Raw genomic sequence first — 16320 nt, 5'->3', positions numbered from 1 at the left:
TTTTTTTTAATTCTGTTTAATTTAATTGCAATTTTGTTTTTGTTTTTCCGAGCAAAAAAATAAATATCATACATTTTCCCTTGATTTACAGAAGAGACCCACTAAAATGTCATTCAGTGTAACAATCTTGTCAGGCATATTTTCATACTTTCACCCCAAATACTAATTAGTTGTCATTTTACATTTTTACAATTTGCCACTATCCTAGGTTTTGCCCATTTGTCAGTAAGAATTTTTACTCATTTAAAACACAATCAAATTTAATATGCTCCCTTATTCTTTTATATATTTTAATATGTACACGTCGGAATAAGCATGTTGTTTGAATTTTTACATAAATATTGTGTTACACTGAATGACAATGTAACATTATTTCAACCAAATTTTAACATTTTATTCTCCAAAAACTTATTTGAAACCTTCAAAGTAGACACTTTACTTACATTTAATGTGCTTTCTATGAACATATAATCACTTCTGTAAATTTCTTTTGATGCGGACATATTAACGTCTTTGACCCGTGTATGCATTAGTCCTCAGGAACAGATTTTCTAAACCTCATTCCGGTCACCTCACCTTTCCTGTCATTGCACGCACAAAACCTTTGCATTTGACTGAGGAAAAGCAAGACGTTTCCATGGCCCTTTGTGTTTTTCCTTCAATATAATAGATGTGTACAACCTTTAGCACTTCTCAAGGCAACTCCTTCTCTTCCTGTCTGAACTTTCCGGCTCAGAGCCATGGATGGAGTCCAGCTCTCATGCATGGAGTAGATGGAGAGTCCAGGTCCACATTCATAGGAGGATATTTTGTTTTACACTGGTGAAATTTATAGCTCCTTTATCAGGCCTCTGCAGCGTAAAAAAAAAAAATGAACCAAGGGAGTTAATGACGTAACTAATGGAAAAGTAGGGTAAAGTCCACTGATGTGATGTGTGAACGCCTTAACACAACATCTTAACCCTGTAAAGCCTGATATAAATGGAAAAACAGGCGGACAAATCTATTTTTTTTTTTAAACGGAGCAGTTTCTTGAACCTTTAGACAAAATCTAAATCAAATCTTTACAAAAAAAAAATGCATATGTGTTTTGTATTATATTTGATACATCAGGCTTTTATGGCTTTTATAGTATAATAAAGTGAGAATATGGATTTAAAGATGAGTTTTAGCTCAGTGGTTAATGTAAGGTCATTAGACAGTCTTTTGTTGTGGTTTTTTAGGACACATTTGCATTTTAACCACAAATTTACATTTATTCACACAGACTCAACGATATTCATAGTATACAATGCTAGATTTATTAGAAAGTTTATTAGAAATGTGATGTGATCTGGTGAATGTCACATAGAAAGCATAAATAAATACAATTTTAGTATAGTAATCATTTATTTTTTATTTTATTTTATGTCAATTCTAAATAATTATATTAAATAATAATATATATATGGACTTTTTTTATTAAAATCAACAAATTAAATTTAAGGCAACAAATACACATATTGTTACAGTTGAACTACAAATGTACTTTCAATTCAATTTACAGTAATAAAATGGTTATTTTATTTGTTTTAATTAATTAATTAATTTTTATTCCAATAATGAAAACTTTGAAGGGTTATTGTTTATTTTTTTTATGAAAATGTAAAAAGTAGGTGCTCAACCAACTGCAGTTATAGCTTTTCAAAAGTTTTTTGGTCAATTTTTGCACAACATAATTAGAATATAAAACTTTTTGCACAATATAATTTCTTGTTTTAATTCTTTGGCTTTCCATATGAAATATGTCCCTGATTGCTTTCTGAAACTGACTTGACCACATGCATTTCTGACAACCTGCGAATTTGCTTTAAATAATTGAATTACAGACATTCCAGACCCCGTTTACACCTGCGTTCATCATCACTGACCGACTGTGATCAGATCAGTGATGTTATTAATGCCAGGTGTAAACGGTGCCCATTTGACAAGCCCATGAAAGCCGTCTGCAGTGGACGCCCATCCAGTCACCAAAGTCTCCGGCTCACATTTGTCACGTTTGAATGACAATAGACACCCATCGGGTCAGTTAAGTGTCCACCTCATAATTCGGAGAGGGTTTGGGGGGGTCTGTCCTGTTTTAAAGAGGTCCCTTGTGACCCTTCTACGCCCGTCCAGCCCCCGCCCGTCATACATCAACTACATAATGGCACTCAGGAGCTCTCTATGCTCAAGAGATCTATGCTACCTCTGCCTTTATGTGGCTAGAGTGTTTGTGTCTGTTGAGTTTTATTGATGAAATATGTCCCTGATTGCTTTCTGAAACTGACTTGACCACATGCATTTCTGACAACCTGCGAATTTGCTTTAAATAATTGAATTACAGACATTCCAGACCCCGTTTACACCTGCGTTCATCATCACTGACCGACTGTGATCAGATCAGTGATGTTATTAATGCCAGGTGTAAACGGTGCCCATTTGACAAGCCCATGAAAGCCGTCTGCAGTGGACGCCCATCCAGTCACCAAAGTCTCCGGCTCACATTTGTCACGTTTGAATGACAATAGACACCCATCGGGTCAGTTAAGTGTCCACCTCATAATTCGGAGAGGGTTTGGGGGGGTCTGTCCTGTTTTAAAGAGGTCCCTTGTGACCCTTCTACGCCCGTCCAGCCCCCGCCCGTCATACATCAACTACATAATGGCACTCAGGAGCTCTCTATGCTCGAGATCTATGCTACCTCTGCCTTTATGTGGCTAGAGTGTTTGTGTCTGTTGAGTTTTATTATCACGTGTTTTCTTTCTCTCTGTTTTTCTTCCTAATGAGCCACAGCATTGAGTCCAGCCTCTTATCTCCACAGCCAGAGGCCTCTATTGTCTGCGCCGATAAATAATGCAGGAGCTGATCTGTGATAGACGTCCTGAGCCTTTTGCAGTTTTATTTTGGAGTCCAATATGGGACTTTATGTATTTGGGCTGCTCAGACTGGGTGTGACACACACATTCTGCTTTGTTTGTGGGTGCTTTTAATCATAAGCATTAAAGTTTTATCAACTGGATGCAATAACTTTCAGTTTAAATTTATGGCACGGACTATAAATAATATGTTTTATTGTCTGGAGATATTGCATTATTCCAAAACATTCAAATATAATGGAATATTTGGAATATTAAAAAAAAAAAATTATTTCTGAATTAAAATTAATTTTGATATTTTTTTTAAGTAAATAGTTTTGCATAGTATTGTTGTTGTTGTTGTCTAAAACAAGCAGTGCAGCATTTTGTTCTTTGGAATAAAATATAAAAGAAATTAATACCATTTTAATATTTATTCCTAAGGAAAAAATATTGGTCTTCATAAAACATTTTATGCCGAAAAAAAGCCTTGGCCTATATATTTTCCCATTAAATATCCTGAAATTCATTAAATTACAGAAGGATAATGTTTCATAAACTAGGGCTGAATTTTAATTTCAATAACGATTTTGACTTCCAACAAGTGTGAAATCAAGATATTGTTGATCTAATAAATTATTAAATAATAAGTTATTAATAAGTTCTAATATCTAATAAGTTATTAAAATATTACTAAAATAAGTTATTATTTATTATTATTATTTTGTATTATTCATTCATATTGATTCAATGATTTAAATTATAATATTTAGATTGTTTACAATTAAATAATTTAAAGTATTGTTAAAATCTAATTTAATTAATGTTATTTAATTATTAATTCTTTTTTTCTCTTTTTTTCAGTTCAAGGAAATCCACTGTTAAAAATAAGATTTATTTAAAGTTCAATAAATACATGATGTTTCAAAATCGGAGCCATGGATGGATTTTTTTTAATCGAGCAGCTGTATCATGAACATCATTTAAGGTTTGGTGTCGCGATAAATGTTACACAAAACTGTACGAAATAACATATGCTGCGACTTTAAACCTTGTGTGCAGTTTTTAAATCCTTTCCCTGCCATAATCGAACATATTTCAGGATATTCAACCATAAATGAGGCCTTTATAATTAGTAAAATGGGTTAAGACTGTCTTTTTTTGGTCGTGTTGCTACTTTGCGTGAAGTCTTCAGCAGATCATGGCTTTAGATGCAGCTTGACAGAAAACATCTGTTTTCTCATTGACCTTGTTGGACGGCTGTTTTGGCCTCCCCTGCAGGCAGACGGTCTGCCCACCAACTTCACTGAGACACAAAGAAATACCAGCATGAAAGCCAGTGAGATGAGAGGAGGCTGGATTAGCAGGGGTTAATTACAAGCCATCAAGAGCCGCTGCTATTACGGTGCAGTTCAGCCCTCAAAAGAGAGAGGAGCACAGACAGAGATACATGTCACTAATTTGCCTCTTTAGAGCCAATGAGAGTAATGCAGCCCACTGTAAAAGAGCAAATGCTCTGGGTTTTGCTGTGAACTTGTGAAGTAACTGTACAGTGATGAAACGTGGAGCTGTGCTAAACAGAAACGTTTCACTTTTAAAAACCTCTTAAAATGTTCAAAATCCTACAACTTGATTTATTTCCATATTTTTTAATGTAGTGTCAGACTTTATATTTTAGATGAGTTATGAGCTTGCAAGTTAAATGTCCAATTCACAAACAAATAAGTTCATTGATGTGGTTCTTTTGAATGCATCAATTGAACCGATTCAGACTGAATCAAATCACAGGAGTCATCTGTGTGAATCAGTCAGACCACTAATTTCTTTATTGAATCAGCTCAGACGAATCACTCAATTGAACACCATTTATAGTACATGTCCGCAAAAGAATTTTGTTATAATAAGTGGCTTTTATTTACTTCATTATTATTTAATGTTTACTTTATTGTTTAAAAAGTTATTAGGCTCTGTTTTGGGGGAGTTCGTTTTATTCTATCAGTCATTAAATCTCTAATTCAAGCCTCTGCTCGGCTATTATTAGCCCTATCTCTGTCCTAAACACGGTGATCCTGTATTCAGATAGCTTTTACACTGGTTTGGAAAGATCTATATTAGTGAGGTAATGCATTTGCAAGCCAATAATAGCCTTGAGCGCATAGTGATGTAGACAAGGCTAATAATAATGTGTGCAAGACTGTCTTTTTTTGGTCGTGTTGCTACTTTGCGTGAAGTCTTCAGCAGATCATGGCTTTAGATGCAGCTTGACAGAAAACATCTGTTTTCTCATTGACCTTGTTGGACGGCTGTTTTGGCCTCCCCTGCAGGCAGACGGTCTGCCCACCAACTTCACTGAGACACAAAGAAATACCAGCATGAAAGCCAGTGAGATGAGAGGAGGCTGGATTAGCAGGGGTTAATTACAAGCCATCAAGAGCCGCTGCTATTACGGTGCAGTTCAGCCCTCAAAAGAGAGAGGAGCACAGACAGAGATACATGTCACTAATTTGCCTCTTTAGAGCCAATGAGAGTAATGCAGCCCACTGTAAAAGAGCAAATGCTCTGGGTTTTGCTGTGAACTTGTGAAGTAACTGTACAGTGATGAAACGTGGAGCTGTGCTAAACAGAAACGTTTCACTTTTAAAAACCTCTTAAAATGTTCAAAATCCTACAACTTGATTTATTTCCATATTTTTTAATGTAGTGTCAGACTTTATATTTTAGATGAGTTATGAGCTTGCAAGTTAAATGTCCAATTCACAAACAAATAAGTTCATTGATGTGGTTCTTTTGAATGCATCAATTGAACCGATTCAGACTGAATCAAATCACAGGAGTCATCTGTGTGAATCAGTCAGACCACTAATTTCTTTATTGAATCAGCTCAGACGAATCACTCAATTGAACACCATTTATAGTACATGTCCGCAAAAGAATTTTGTTATAATAAGTGGCTTTTATTTACTTCATTATTATTTAATGTTTACTTTATTGTTTAAAAAGTTATTAGGCTCTGTTTTGGGGGAGTTCGTTTTATTCTATCAGTCATTAAATCTCTAATTCAAGCCTCTGCTCGGCTATTATTAGCCCTATCTCTGTCCTAAACACGGTGATCCTGTATTCAGATAGCTTTTACACTGGTTTGGAAAGATCTATATTAGTGAGGTAATGCATTTGCAAGCCAATAATAGCCTTGAGCGCATAGTGATGTAGACAAGGCTAATAATAATGTGTGCTAATTATGAAACATACTACTGTGTCGTAGTTTGTGCACCATATTTCGATTACATTAGCATGTTAACCTGATGATAATGGTGATGTGCAATTGTGGTAGATACTGGCTAATAGAGCTGGGAAATAAATGTAATATTCGCAATGTATCGCTTGTAACTTGTAACTTGTCTCTTGTAACTTGTAATCTCTTGTAACTTGTATGAGTGTGTTTTAATAGGGTTTGAATAGTTTCTCTGATTTAAATAGCAAGAAAAGTGTTAGAGTTAGTTTGATTTATTGCCACGAGTCGGTAAAAAATATCTGTTTTAATGAATCGATTCAAAACTTTGATTCAGTGATTCATTTGCATTACTAAAATATCACTCAAACATGTTTACGGTTGACCCTACAAGGGTTTTTTTTAAATGTATTATAATGTTTTAGTAAAAATATAAGATGGTAAATATTTGTTTGTTATTATGCATTGCAGAAATGAATTTTTTTTTTTTAAATGGTTCTGCCTTTAGAAGCTTTTTAGAAGTAGTACACATTTTGAGTCTATTTGGCTGGTGGTTCATCTAAGAGCAAATGTATATTTTGAATATCAACAAAGTCAAACCAAAAGGCTGAAAAATTAAAGACTCTTTTAGCTGAATTGCTTAGCCCAACTGGCTAAACAAGTGGTGTTTTCTGAGTTTGGACCCCCTGTTGCTCACTTCTTTCTGAAAGTCCCTAAATTCAGATCCATCTCATGCTCAACACCTGTTCAGAATTCTTTCCCAAACAATTGCTGCTTTTCCAGGACTGTCTGACATCTGGAAAATGTTGCAGTTCCCCTTTTGACTGGATTTATAGCGAAGGGCTTCAGAGGAGGTCGAGGTACATGAGAGGTGCTGTAGTTGTACGGTAGAAAGTCATCTTAAATAAGTGCATGGGGTCTCTTATGTTAGGGATTTTTTCTCCTTCAGATTTCTCTTTGTAGTTGATTTAGTCTGACTATTGAGAAAAATAGAACTCGCGATTTAGCAGCACACACCTGTTTTTAGTTGCAGTAAATGGCTGCTCTTCATAGTGAAACTGGCAAACAAACCACAGTTCTGCAGTTATTCCCATTTACTAGGTCACAGGGACATATTCACTTGAAAATGCTGTGTGTTGTTGTCTTTTTTTATAAAAAAAAATAGCACTTTGATGCGTCATGTTTCGAATGTCTTTCCTTTCAGAATCAACCATGCAGGCAAAATTGTTTTAAGCTAGAATTCTTGCTTTGTAATCATATTCTTTGAGTTGTTAGTGCTGTTGTACTAAATGTACTAAAACCATGCAGAGTTGTAAAAGCCACTGCAGTTTGTTAAAAATTAAATGCAGTAAATGGTCCTAAGTCCTAAAAGAAATGTTTTTTATAAGCTGATTTTGGGGTCTCTAAAATATGGATGCAGTCATGCATTATTTAGCAAAGCCCTCAAGGAATGCAAATGTGGCATGTGGGTTAAGCTAATGCTGATGGTGAAGGCCATTACCTCTGCAGTCTGAATGCACATGGTCACAGTTTCCCTTAATAGACTTTCTAAATGCATCTGAGGGTAAATGGGCAAAATTCCATTTGCAACATTCAATCCAGACTTCACAGTGTATGTCATGTATTATGCATATTCATTCAAAGCTAAAAAAAACCCCACTAAATTTGTGTAGGACAGCACATTTGTACGAGTGAACTGTTATTTAGGACTAGTTCAATAGGCGAGCACTGTGAAGTCAACTCAATCCATGCATAAGCTAATGGCACTGCCAATGGCCCCAGACATGAATTTCTGCCAACTCCATCGGCTCACAAAAAGCTACAGGGACTTCTGTTGACATTGCCATATGGCCTACGCCTTGGGAGATCGGATCTCCCTTGAGAAATGCTGAAAAGACTTAACTGTGTCTCTACCGTTTTTGTTTCCACAGGGCTCCAGGTATAGAAGGAAAAGGACAGGACCTCTGTCTATCAAACTCTGAAGTGCCCGGTGCCAGCTGTATGGGTCAACTCAACCATAACACCGCAGAACAATAGGAGCCTAACCCAGAGACCTTAGACGGCTATCAAAAAGCAAATAATCGAGCTCATTAGCTCTCTTCCCCCAAGACGACCTTCTCTGAAACGTTCAACAGAAGAAAGGAAGTTAAAAGGGACGAAACAAGGAGGAAAAAAGGCACTGGCAGCTATTTCTGATGCTCTGTGGTGAAGAGAACATCTCATTTGGGATTTGAGGACTGCGGAAAAAGGATTTCCCCATGCCCTGCCCGTTTATCCCAATGCCTGTATAAATATTGCATGGAGATATCGATTTGTCCCTTTTCCAAAAGCACCCAGTAAAGAGACTAAGTATTGCAAATCCCAACAGCCGGTCTGTTGCTTAAACCTCTCAGATTCTCCGAATGCCTAAAAATCTATGTTCATAGGGGTCCTATAAATGGATCCCTAAAAGTGTCTATATTCCGAGACACGTCAGCTCTCGAAGAAGCATCAGACCGGTGGTTTCATCTCCAGAGAGTTTCCTTCTCTTTGTAGGGCGAGGCAGCTGCTTTGTCCTTTTTATTTGGATGCATTTTTCCAGAACTCCAAAATGAAGCCCTTAACTCCTATTGGTTCACCCTCTCCACTGAGGCTCCTGAACAAGGGGCCTGATTACCTGCGCAGGCAGATGGATGCTGGAAGCAGGGGTCATTCCGTCAGTGCTGTAGAGCGTCTGGAAGCCGACAAGGCAAAGTACGTCAAGAGTCAACAGGTCATCAACACAAAGCAGGAGCCTGTGTTAGTGCCCTGTGCAACCCCTCCACCGGTGCCCCGTCGCAACTTCTCCGTGTCCACTCCTTCAACACCTGTTCTCCCGCCTCGAAATAAAACGGCACCTTTCACTGCACCGCTGTTCTCCAGGGATGAAAATGAGGACGATTCGAGGAAAGAGAACTGTCGGAACGAAACTGAAGTGGAAACCAACAATGCAAACAAGCCTCCCGTACCTTCTCCAAGAACTCCAACCATTGTTCCATTAGTTGCCCCGCGTAGTGCTCCAATAATGCGCAGGAGCAACGGCAAGCGCATGCTGCGTCCAGACTCCCTGGTCATTTACAGACAGAAGAAAGAGTGCAAGAGTCCCAGCGGCAGTGGTGAAAATGCCAGCGGCAACTTAGAGGCCAAGGGATACAGCTTTGTACGACGGCTCTTCCAGGGATCCATGCGCGAAAAGAGCGGTGGTAACGAGGCTCAGAAAATGGTGATAAATGAGGAGAAGTCTTCTTCCTCTCGAGATGGGGATTCGCGAATGTCTTGGTCCAATGACAAAGACACTGTCGAAGGTGGGAACGAGACTAGACGATCGAGCAAATCCGAGCGAGAGCACTCAACGCCCGAGATGCAAAATGACAACACTGGCTTTCAGGAGAAGCAATCAAAGAACTGCATGATCAACAGTTTACGAAACAGCACGGGGAATCCCAACAATAACGACATGGACCCATGGAAGCCAGTCATTCCTCAGATGCGATCCGATTTGAAACGCTCCAAGTCAGAATTGCGACTACGCTGCTCGCTAGCCATGTCCGAGCAGGAACGCTTCTTCGGCTACTGTGGATTGGACCTGGATATGGTGGAAAGGCTCGGACCGGAGAACTTTCTAACTGGGGCCAGTTCAGTTGACACGCTCTCGCTGCTACTGAGGAGCATCGGAGGCGGCGGCTCGGAGCCAAGCGAGTTTTCCCGACACTCCGGTGATGGGCTTTTCCAGGAGGAGCTTGCCGAGCAGATCCCTACAGGTGTGTCCATTATCGAGAGAAATGCACGGGTCATAAAGTGGCTCTACGGCTGCAGGAACGCAGCCCAGGAGGGTCCTAAAGAGTCTACTGTTTGATTATCACGCTAACTAAACCCAAGACTTTCTGGAGTCGTGTTCCAATCTGGGAAACTATGCTGTATTTATTTTACATGAGAGTATTTAAGAGATTGTTTGGCTTATCACAGCCAGTACGAGAACATTTATGTTATTTTGTGTAAGTCACACATGAAGCTGCAAACCGACACTTCCTTTCACGACCTACACTGTGGCTTTGTCGAAATCGCCCCCTATACCCTCATTTACTATTCCCAACATTAGTTTACTAATGTAGTCCACTCGAAGGAGTGAATGAAAACAAATGAGTGAATTCGGACATTGGATGTGGCTGTGGACTCCAACTTCTGGGAAGACTCAGAAATTAATTTGCTGCATTTCTCACATTGCATGGCTATTCTGTAGTGGCCTATCCACTCATTATTGCGGTGCATTATGGGATTGAATGAGTGCACTCAATAATGTCAGACCAGTGCACTGTAGAGTATAGGGGGCGATAATGATGTATCTTTAGCGATGTCATCTCCTGTTCTCTGTAAATAGAAAGATTCATGATTCCGTCCTGTTACTTCTGTTGAGAAGCGAGTGTTATTTGTTGAGCGTAACTTAAAGAACGTGTCATCTGATGAATAATTTTACATTGAAAACCACTAAGCTTTTCTCTGGGGCTGGGAAACCGATGCATGAGTGTTAAATGAACCATGTGTACCTCATTTCCCAACTGTCCCAGTTTCGTTTGTGTGTTGCCTTTTTTCCTTAAACGCAGGCGTTGGAACAAACACACAGAGGACCCCTGTGGGGATATTAATGCACTGAATTGGAGAAAGAGACGAAGCGAGAGCTATATATACTGCTATGAAACGTATTTTTAACACTGAGTGCATGCAAAGAAGTAGGGCCTTAAAACAACCTGATTTTGAGTTTCATTAACTTATGCCAAAGAAATGTGCTGCATACTGATGTACAATAAGTTCCAAACCCTATCGAGCCGCCTTGAGAGAATGATGTTCACAGAGTTTGACAATAGCATGTTGCTAAGCTAATAACTTGGAAAATAAATTGGGTGAAATAGCATATTTTTTATTAATATTTTTCCAGTACAAAATATATTCATAATCGACACATCTTCCATTGTTTATTATATATTTTCCCTGTGCATTTTAGAATTGCCTTATTCGTGAAGGATGCATGTTGTGCTAAATCAATTTTGGCCAAAACTCTGTATTGTACAAGGCATTGTAATTTTGCTCTAAACAGCAAAGCGGCATCCAAATATTAATTTCTGAAGGGGACCAAAAATACAATTTTAAGAATCAGTCATTGAAAAACCAATACTGTTGGTAGCCGCTCACTTGAAAAAACCAGCATATGCTGGTTAGGTATGTTTTGAAGCATGGCTGCTGGTTTGAGCTGGTTTAAACGGGTCCTTAGCTGGTCTTAAGCAACTAGCTCCTGCTCAGGACCAGCTTAGGACCAGCTTAAACCAGCTCAAACCATCAGCCATGCTTCAAAACATACCTAACCAGCATATACTGTTTTTTTCAACAAGGTTGGGTTTGGAACAATTTTGCCCCCAGCTGTCTTTTACCAATAACTAAAGCATGCAGATTGCTCAATTTCATTCCCATGTTTGGTAAACTGCATCTATGGGTGTTACTTTGATAACGGTGATGGTAAATTATGGTTGTTTGCACATTTGTCCTCAACGCAAATGACAGTTCCTGTGGCGGAGCATTCTTCAGTACGCACTTGATCAAGCTGTTTCTGTGTTTAACTCTCAAAAGTACAGAGTTTAGCAAAGTACAGGAAGACGTAACCGCAAGAGACCTGCCGGGCGGACACACACTCCCAGTGTGGGAGACGCTGATGTGTTTTTATATTGAAGGAGACCTTTGAAAGCTCCTCCCGACTGAACGCATCAATCAGACACTGATTCTCCTTTGTCGTAATGAAACCCCCCCGGTCAGAGGCATTAATCAATCTCTATGATACCACTGATAAATGAAGCAAAGGTCCACTGCGGCATGCACAGGTCAGACTGTGGCCTGCAGAGAAAGAACTGTGATCTTTTCTTTCAAACTTTTTCATCCCCAACATCCAAGATGCATTCAGTCTTCCAGAGCACCCGAAATCTCTCTTTTGCATGTTTACAGTCCATCTGTATATGTTTCTATAAAGAATTTAGATTTCAACCCAAAGAGATATTACAGAGAATATCCTAATAAAATCCTATTTCTGAACAACTGTATCCATTTGTGTTTTGTTTCAATATCACATAGATAGCTGTATGCAAAAAAAAAGGGCTGCTTAATATTTTTGTGGAAATCAGGATAAATTCAAAAGTTTGGAAAGTTATTCAGCAAGGATGCATCAAATTTGATCAAATAAAGACATTAATAATGTTACAAAAAAAATTCTAATTCAAATAAATGCTGTTCTTTTGAACTTTCTATTCATCAAAGAATCCTGCAAAATAAAATGCGTCAGTTTCCAGAAAAATCTTTCCACAAAAAAGCAGCATAATAGTTTTCAACATTGATAATAATCAGAAATGTTTCTTGAGCAGCAAATCAGCATATTAGAATGATTTCTGAAGATCATGTGACACTGAAGACTGGAGTAATGATGCTGAAAATTCAGTTTTGCATCACAGAAATAAATTACATTTGAACATAAATTTCATTTTACAATATATTACAATAGAAAACTGTTATTTTAAATTGATAACAATAATTAATAATGTTAATATTTAATAATATTGTGAAATATTATTAATTTAATAAAATTAATAACATTTCACAATATTAGTGTTTTTACTGTATATTTTAATCAAATAAATCTGGCCTCTGTGACCAGAAGAAACTTCTTTGAAAAGCATAAAAAAAAAAAAAATCATACTTACCTCAAGCTTTTGAGTAGTGTCTACGTACAGTATATAAAATATTGCTAATTCCTCTTTCTCTAGAAAACTTTTACATTTTTAAAATCCTTATCCATGTAATCACAGCAAACTGCTCAGGGGTGTCATATTTCCCAAACCAGATAAGTGTTGAAGGTGTGGAAACCCTGTAGATGATGTCATTGGACATAAAAATGATTGCAGGATCCAGCTGTGTAACTCTATAAATCAAAATACTGAGTGAGCGCTGCATGCCGGCACAGAGCTGATGATTACACACCAGTCAGTCTTAGACTTCTTTCTAGTCTTCAATGTTGTTAGAAAACACACAACTCAGTTGCTAAATAAAATTTGCGCAAAATGGGAAGCAAAATAACTACATAATTTTGAACAGCTCCTCATCTGATTGCTGGTGAAAGTCTGAGTGCAGTGAAATCCTACCATATTCTTGTCTCATCATTTCTCAGTGAAGCTCAGGGGCCTGTTAGTCTGAAGGCATGTACACAACATGGAAAGCACTTCAGTCAAATGCACCAGTTCACCTCATAATCATGAAAAAAAAAAACAGTTTTAAACCAATTTTACTTACATAATGAAATGTATTTCCAAGTGAAACAGGATATTCAATGTGAAAAATGGAGGGCGGGACTTGATTTCATCAAACAGGATTTGATTGGGTGGTCATAAGTGGACATTACATACCAGAGTGGATTCAGGTGTTTGGAAGGGACTGGTTCAGAAAATAAGGAAAGGTTATTTCAGAGATGGTTACATTTTTAAATGGAGATAATTATTCTGAAGACAAAAGTTATATATATATATATATATATATATATATATATATATTATTTGGAAAAATACACCAGTAGATTGTGTACTGTAAGTCCAGAAAATGAAATTAATATTTTTATTTTGCAAGGACATATTAAATTGATCAAAAGTGTCAGTAAAGACATTTATATTTCAAATGTTCTTTTAAACTTTTTAATCATGAAAGAGTGATGAAAAAGTATATATACATTTATTTATATAATCTAATAATTTTTAACAATAATTATAGAATGTAACCAATAATTTAACTTAAATAATCGTACTTTTTCCAATTTGAATCTAATGATACGTACAAGTTGTCATGCTAAATTAATGAATAACCTCACAATCAGTATCAGAAATACAATATCATTCAAAAGTTTGAGGTCAGTATGATTTTTAAAAATGAAATCAATATTTTTATTCATCAAGGATGCACTAAATTAATAAAAAGTGACAGTAAAGTAATTTATAATGGTACAAAAGATTTCTATTTCAAATAACTGATGTTCTTTTGAACTTTCTGTTCATCAAAGAATCCTGAAAAATAAAATGTATCACAGTTTCCACAAAAATATGAAGCAGCACAACTGTTTTCAACACATATAATAATCAGAAATCATATTAAGTCATATGTGTGTTTGTGTGTGGCAAGCTGCAATGTTTCTTTATCAGCAAATCAGCATATTAGAATGATTTCTGACGATCATGTGACACTGAAGACTGGAGTAATGATGCTGAAAATACAGATTTGATCACAGAAATAAATTACAGTTTACAATATATTCACATAGAAAACAATGTTAATTAAATTCAAATAATATTTCACAATATTACAGTGTGAAAAGAACTGTTGATCGTATTTAGTGGGGCTGCTCAGGTTACCCTCTTCCTCTTCTCCACTCTCTGTCTTTCCTACGGTGACCGAGAAGTGCAAAACAAATCACAATTCTGAAAACAAAATAACAAATTACAAACGCAAATGCAAGTCTAAAAAACAAAATAACAATTCAGAAAACACAACAACAATTCAGAAAACATTATAACAACTTATATATATATATATATATATATATGTGTGTGTGTGTGTGTGTGTATGTGTGTGTGTCTGTGTGTGTGTGTACAGTATAAATATAGTATAATATATAATAAATATTAAATAAATATAACTGGAGTAATGGCTACTGAAAAGTATATATCAATTAAATATAGTGTTTATTAATATATTTAATTCGTTTCTATTTTTAGATTTTCTGTTTTCATTTTAATTTTAGTTAACTTTTTAAATTAATTATTTTAGTTAATTTTAGTTTCATTTTAGTTCATTCTAGTGTAATTTTATGTTTGTGTCATTTTTTTTTTTAATTATGTCTATATAGTTTTTATTCATTTTTATTTCAGTTTGAATTTTTAGTACATCAAGTTAAACTAAATTAAAAATGATAAATGTTTCCTTGGCAACTAGATGAAATAAAATAGGTTTAAGTTTTTGCATATTTTATTTTTAGTGTTAATTAACTATAATAACCCTAATATATAAACAAACTACATATCCCAATAAAGCATTGCAAATGATGGAATCAAAATACAATTTTAGTACACTATTGAATATCACTGTGTAGAAGTAACGATATACTGTATTTGATGTTCACTGCAAAATATTAAAATAAAAACACATTGCAATCACTGACTTGTGGCTTCTACAGAACTCAATTTTAAGCATTTCTATGCAATTGCTCAAAAATCTATTTTTACTTTAATATTAATCAAGAAAATTAAATAATTACATGGTTTATCTTGCAACTTCACTTTGCTCAAATATGCTCATAGGCAACTTCCTGATGAAAAACTGTAAAGAAGTATGCAGTTGTTTAAAGCAAAGGCAAAAGAAATTAACTAAAAGAACTAAAGTAAAGGAAAATATAGATTTGCATTTCCTGAAGGAAACAGCAAAAGAGCAGTGCTGACATTTTGGGTAAGTGTAGGTTTGTGTCTGATGCAGGGTGTTGTGGGTGGTCTTGAAAGCACCGTAAAAGCACAATTATACAGTCTGTGGCACATTTAGCAGACAAAGAGCACTACACATCTGAACCCTGTCTGAAAAGCCTGCTGGGTTTGTAAAGACAAAGCGTGCCAAGATTTCCACTCTCATTGTGCCACGGTGGTATAACGAGACTCTGTTCACAATCGCCCTCGTGCACCGTGAGGGAATGTGCATCGGGGTGGTGAATTGTGGCAAATCTGGCCTAATTCTTCTGGCCCAGCAGCTCCGATATGCCAGAGCCGTGCATGAGTCAGAATGATCTGTCCCTCCATCGGCATAAACAGGCGGGATGGAGGAGACCTAAAATAATTCAGTTGAAAATAATGCATGATAATGGTGTTGCAGGAAGGCTGGGGGAGAAAAAACCTACCCTAAACACAACTGCAACAGGAAGAAATATAGACATGCACCTGCAAAAGAAACAGTCTAAGCCTAAAAATAGATGTTTTATAGAAAAAATCATCCTTAGACGGGAACCAAAACATTTATTTTTTAATATTACAATATAATAATGACTTTCACAATACATCACAATCTAATACTGACTTTCCATAGATTTAAGACCTTAATAAATTATAATGCTTTATTTTTATACGACTATTTCAAAGT

General features: G+C 36.4%; 1 protein-coding gene across 1 annotated transcript in view; it reads left to right on the top strand.

The window, feature by feature from the left end:
• Positions 1 to 11363, top strand: part of LOC107671482 (protein FAM110B-like) — a 17848-nt gene extending 6485 nt beyond the window's left edge. Inside the window, exon 2 of the mRNA XM_016464411.1 lies at positions 8037 to 11363. Coding sequence (XP_016319897.1) covers positions 8696 to 9979 — 1284 coding nt within the window. The 5' untranslated portion in view covers positions 8037 to 8695 and the 3' untranslated portion in view covers positions 9980 to 11363. The remainder of the gene's footprint in view (positions 1 to 8036) is intronic.
• Positions 11364 to 16320: the final 4957 nt, after the last annotated feature.

The sequence above is a fragment of the Sinocyclocheilus anshuiensis genome, unplaced genomic scaffold (assembly GCF_001515605.1).
Source record: "Sinocyclocheilus anshuiensis isolate Anshui unplaced genomic scaffold, SAMN03320099.WGS_v1.1 scaffold552, whole genome shotgun sequence".
Classification (NCBI taxonomy): Eukaryota; Metazoa; Chordata; class Actinopteri; order Cypriniformes; family Cyprinidae; genus Sinocyclocheilus; species Sinocyclocheilus anshuiensis.
This window is presented reverse-complemented; position numbering and strand designations above follow the sequence as displayed.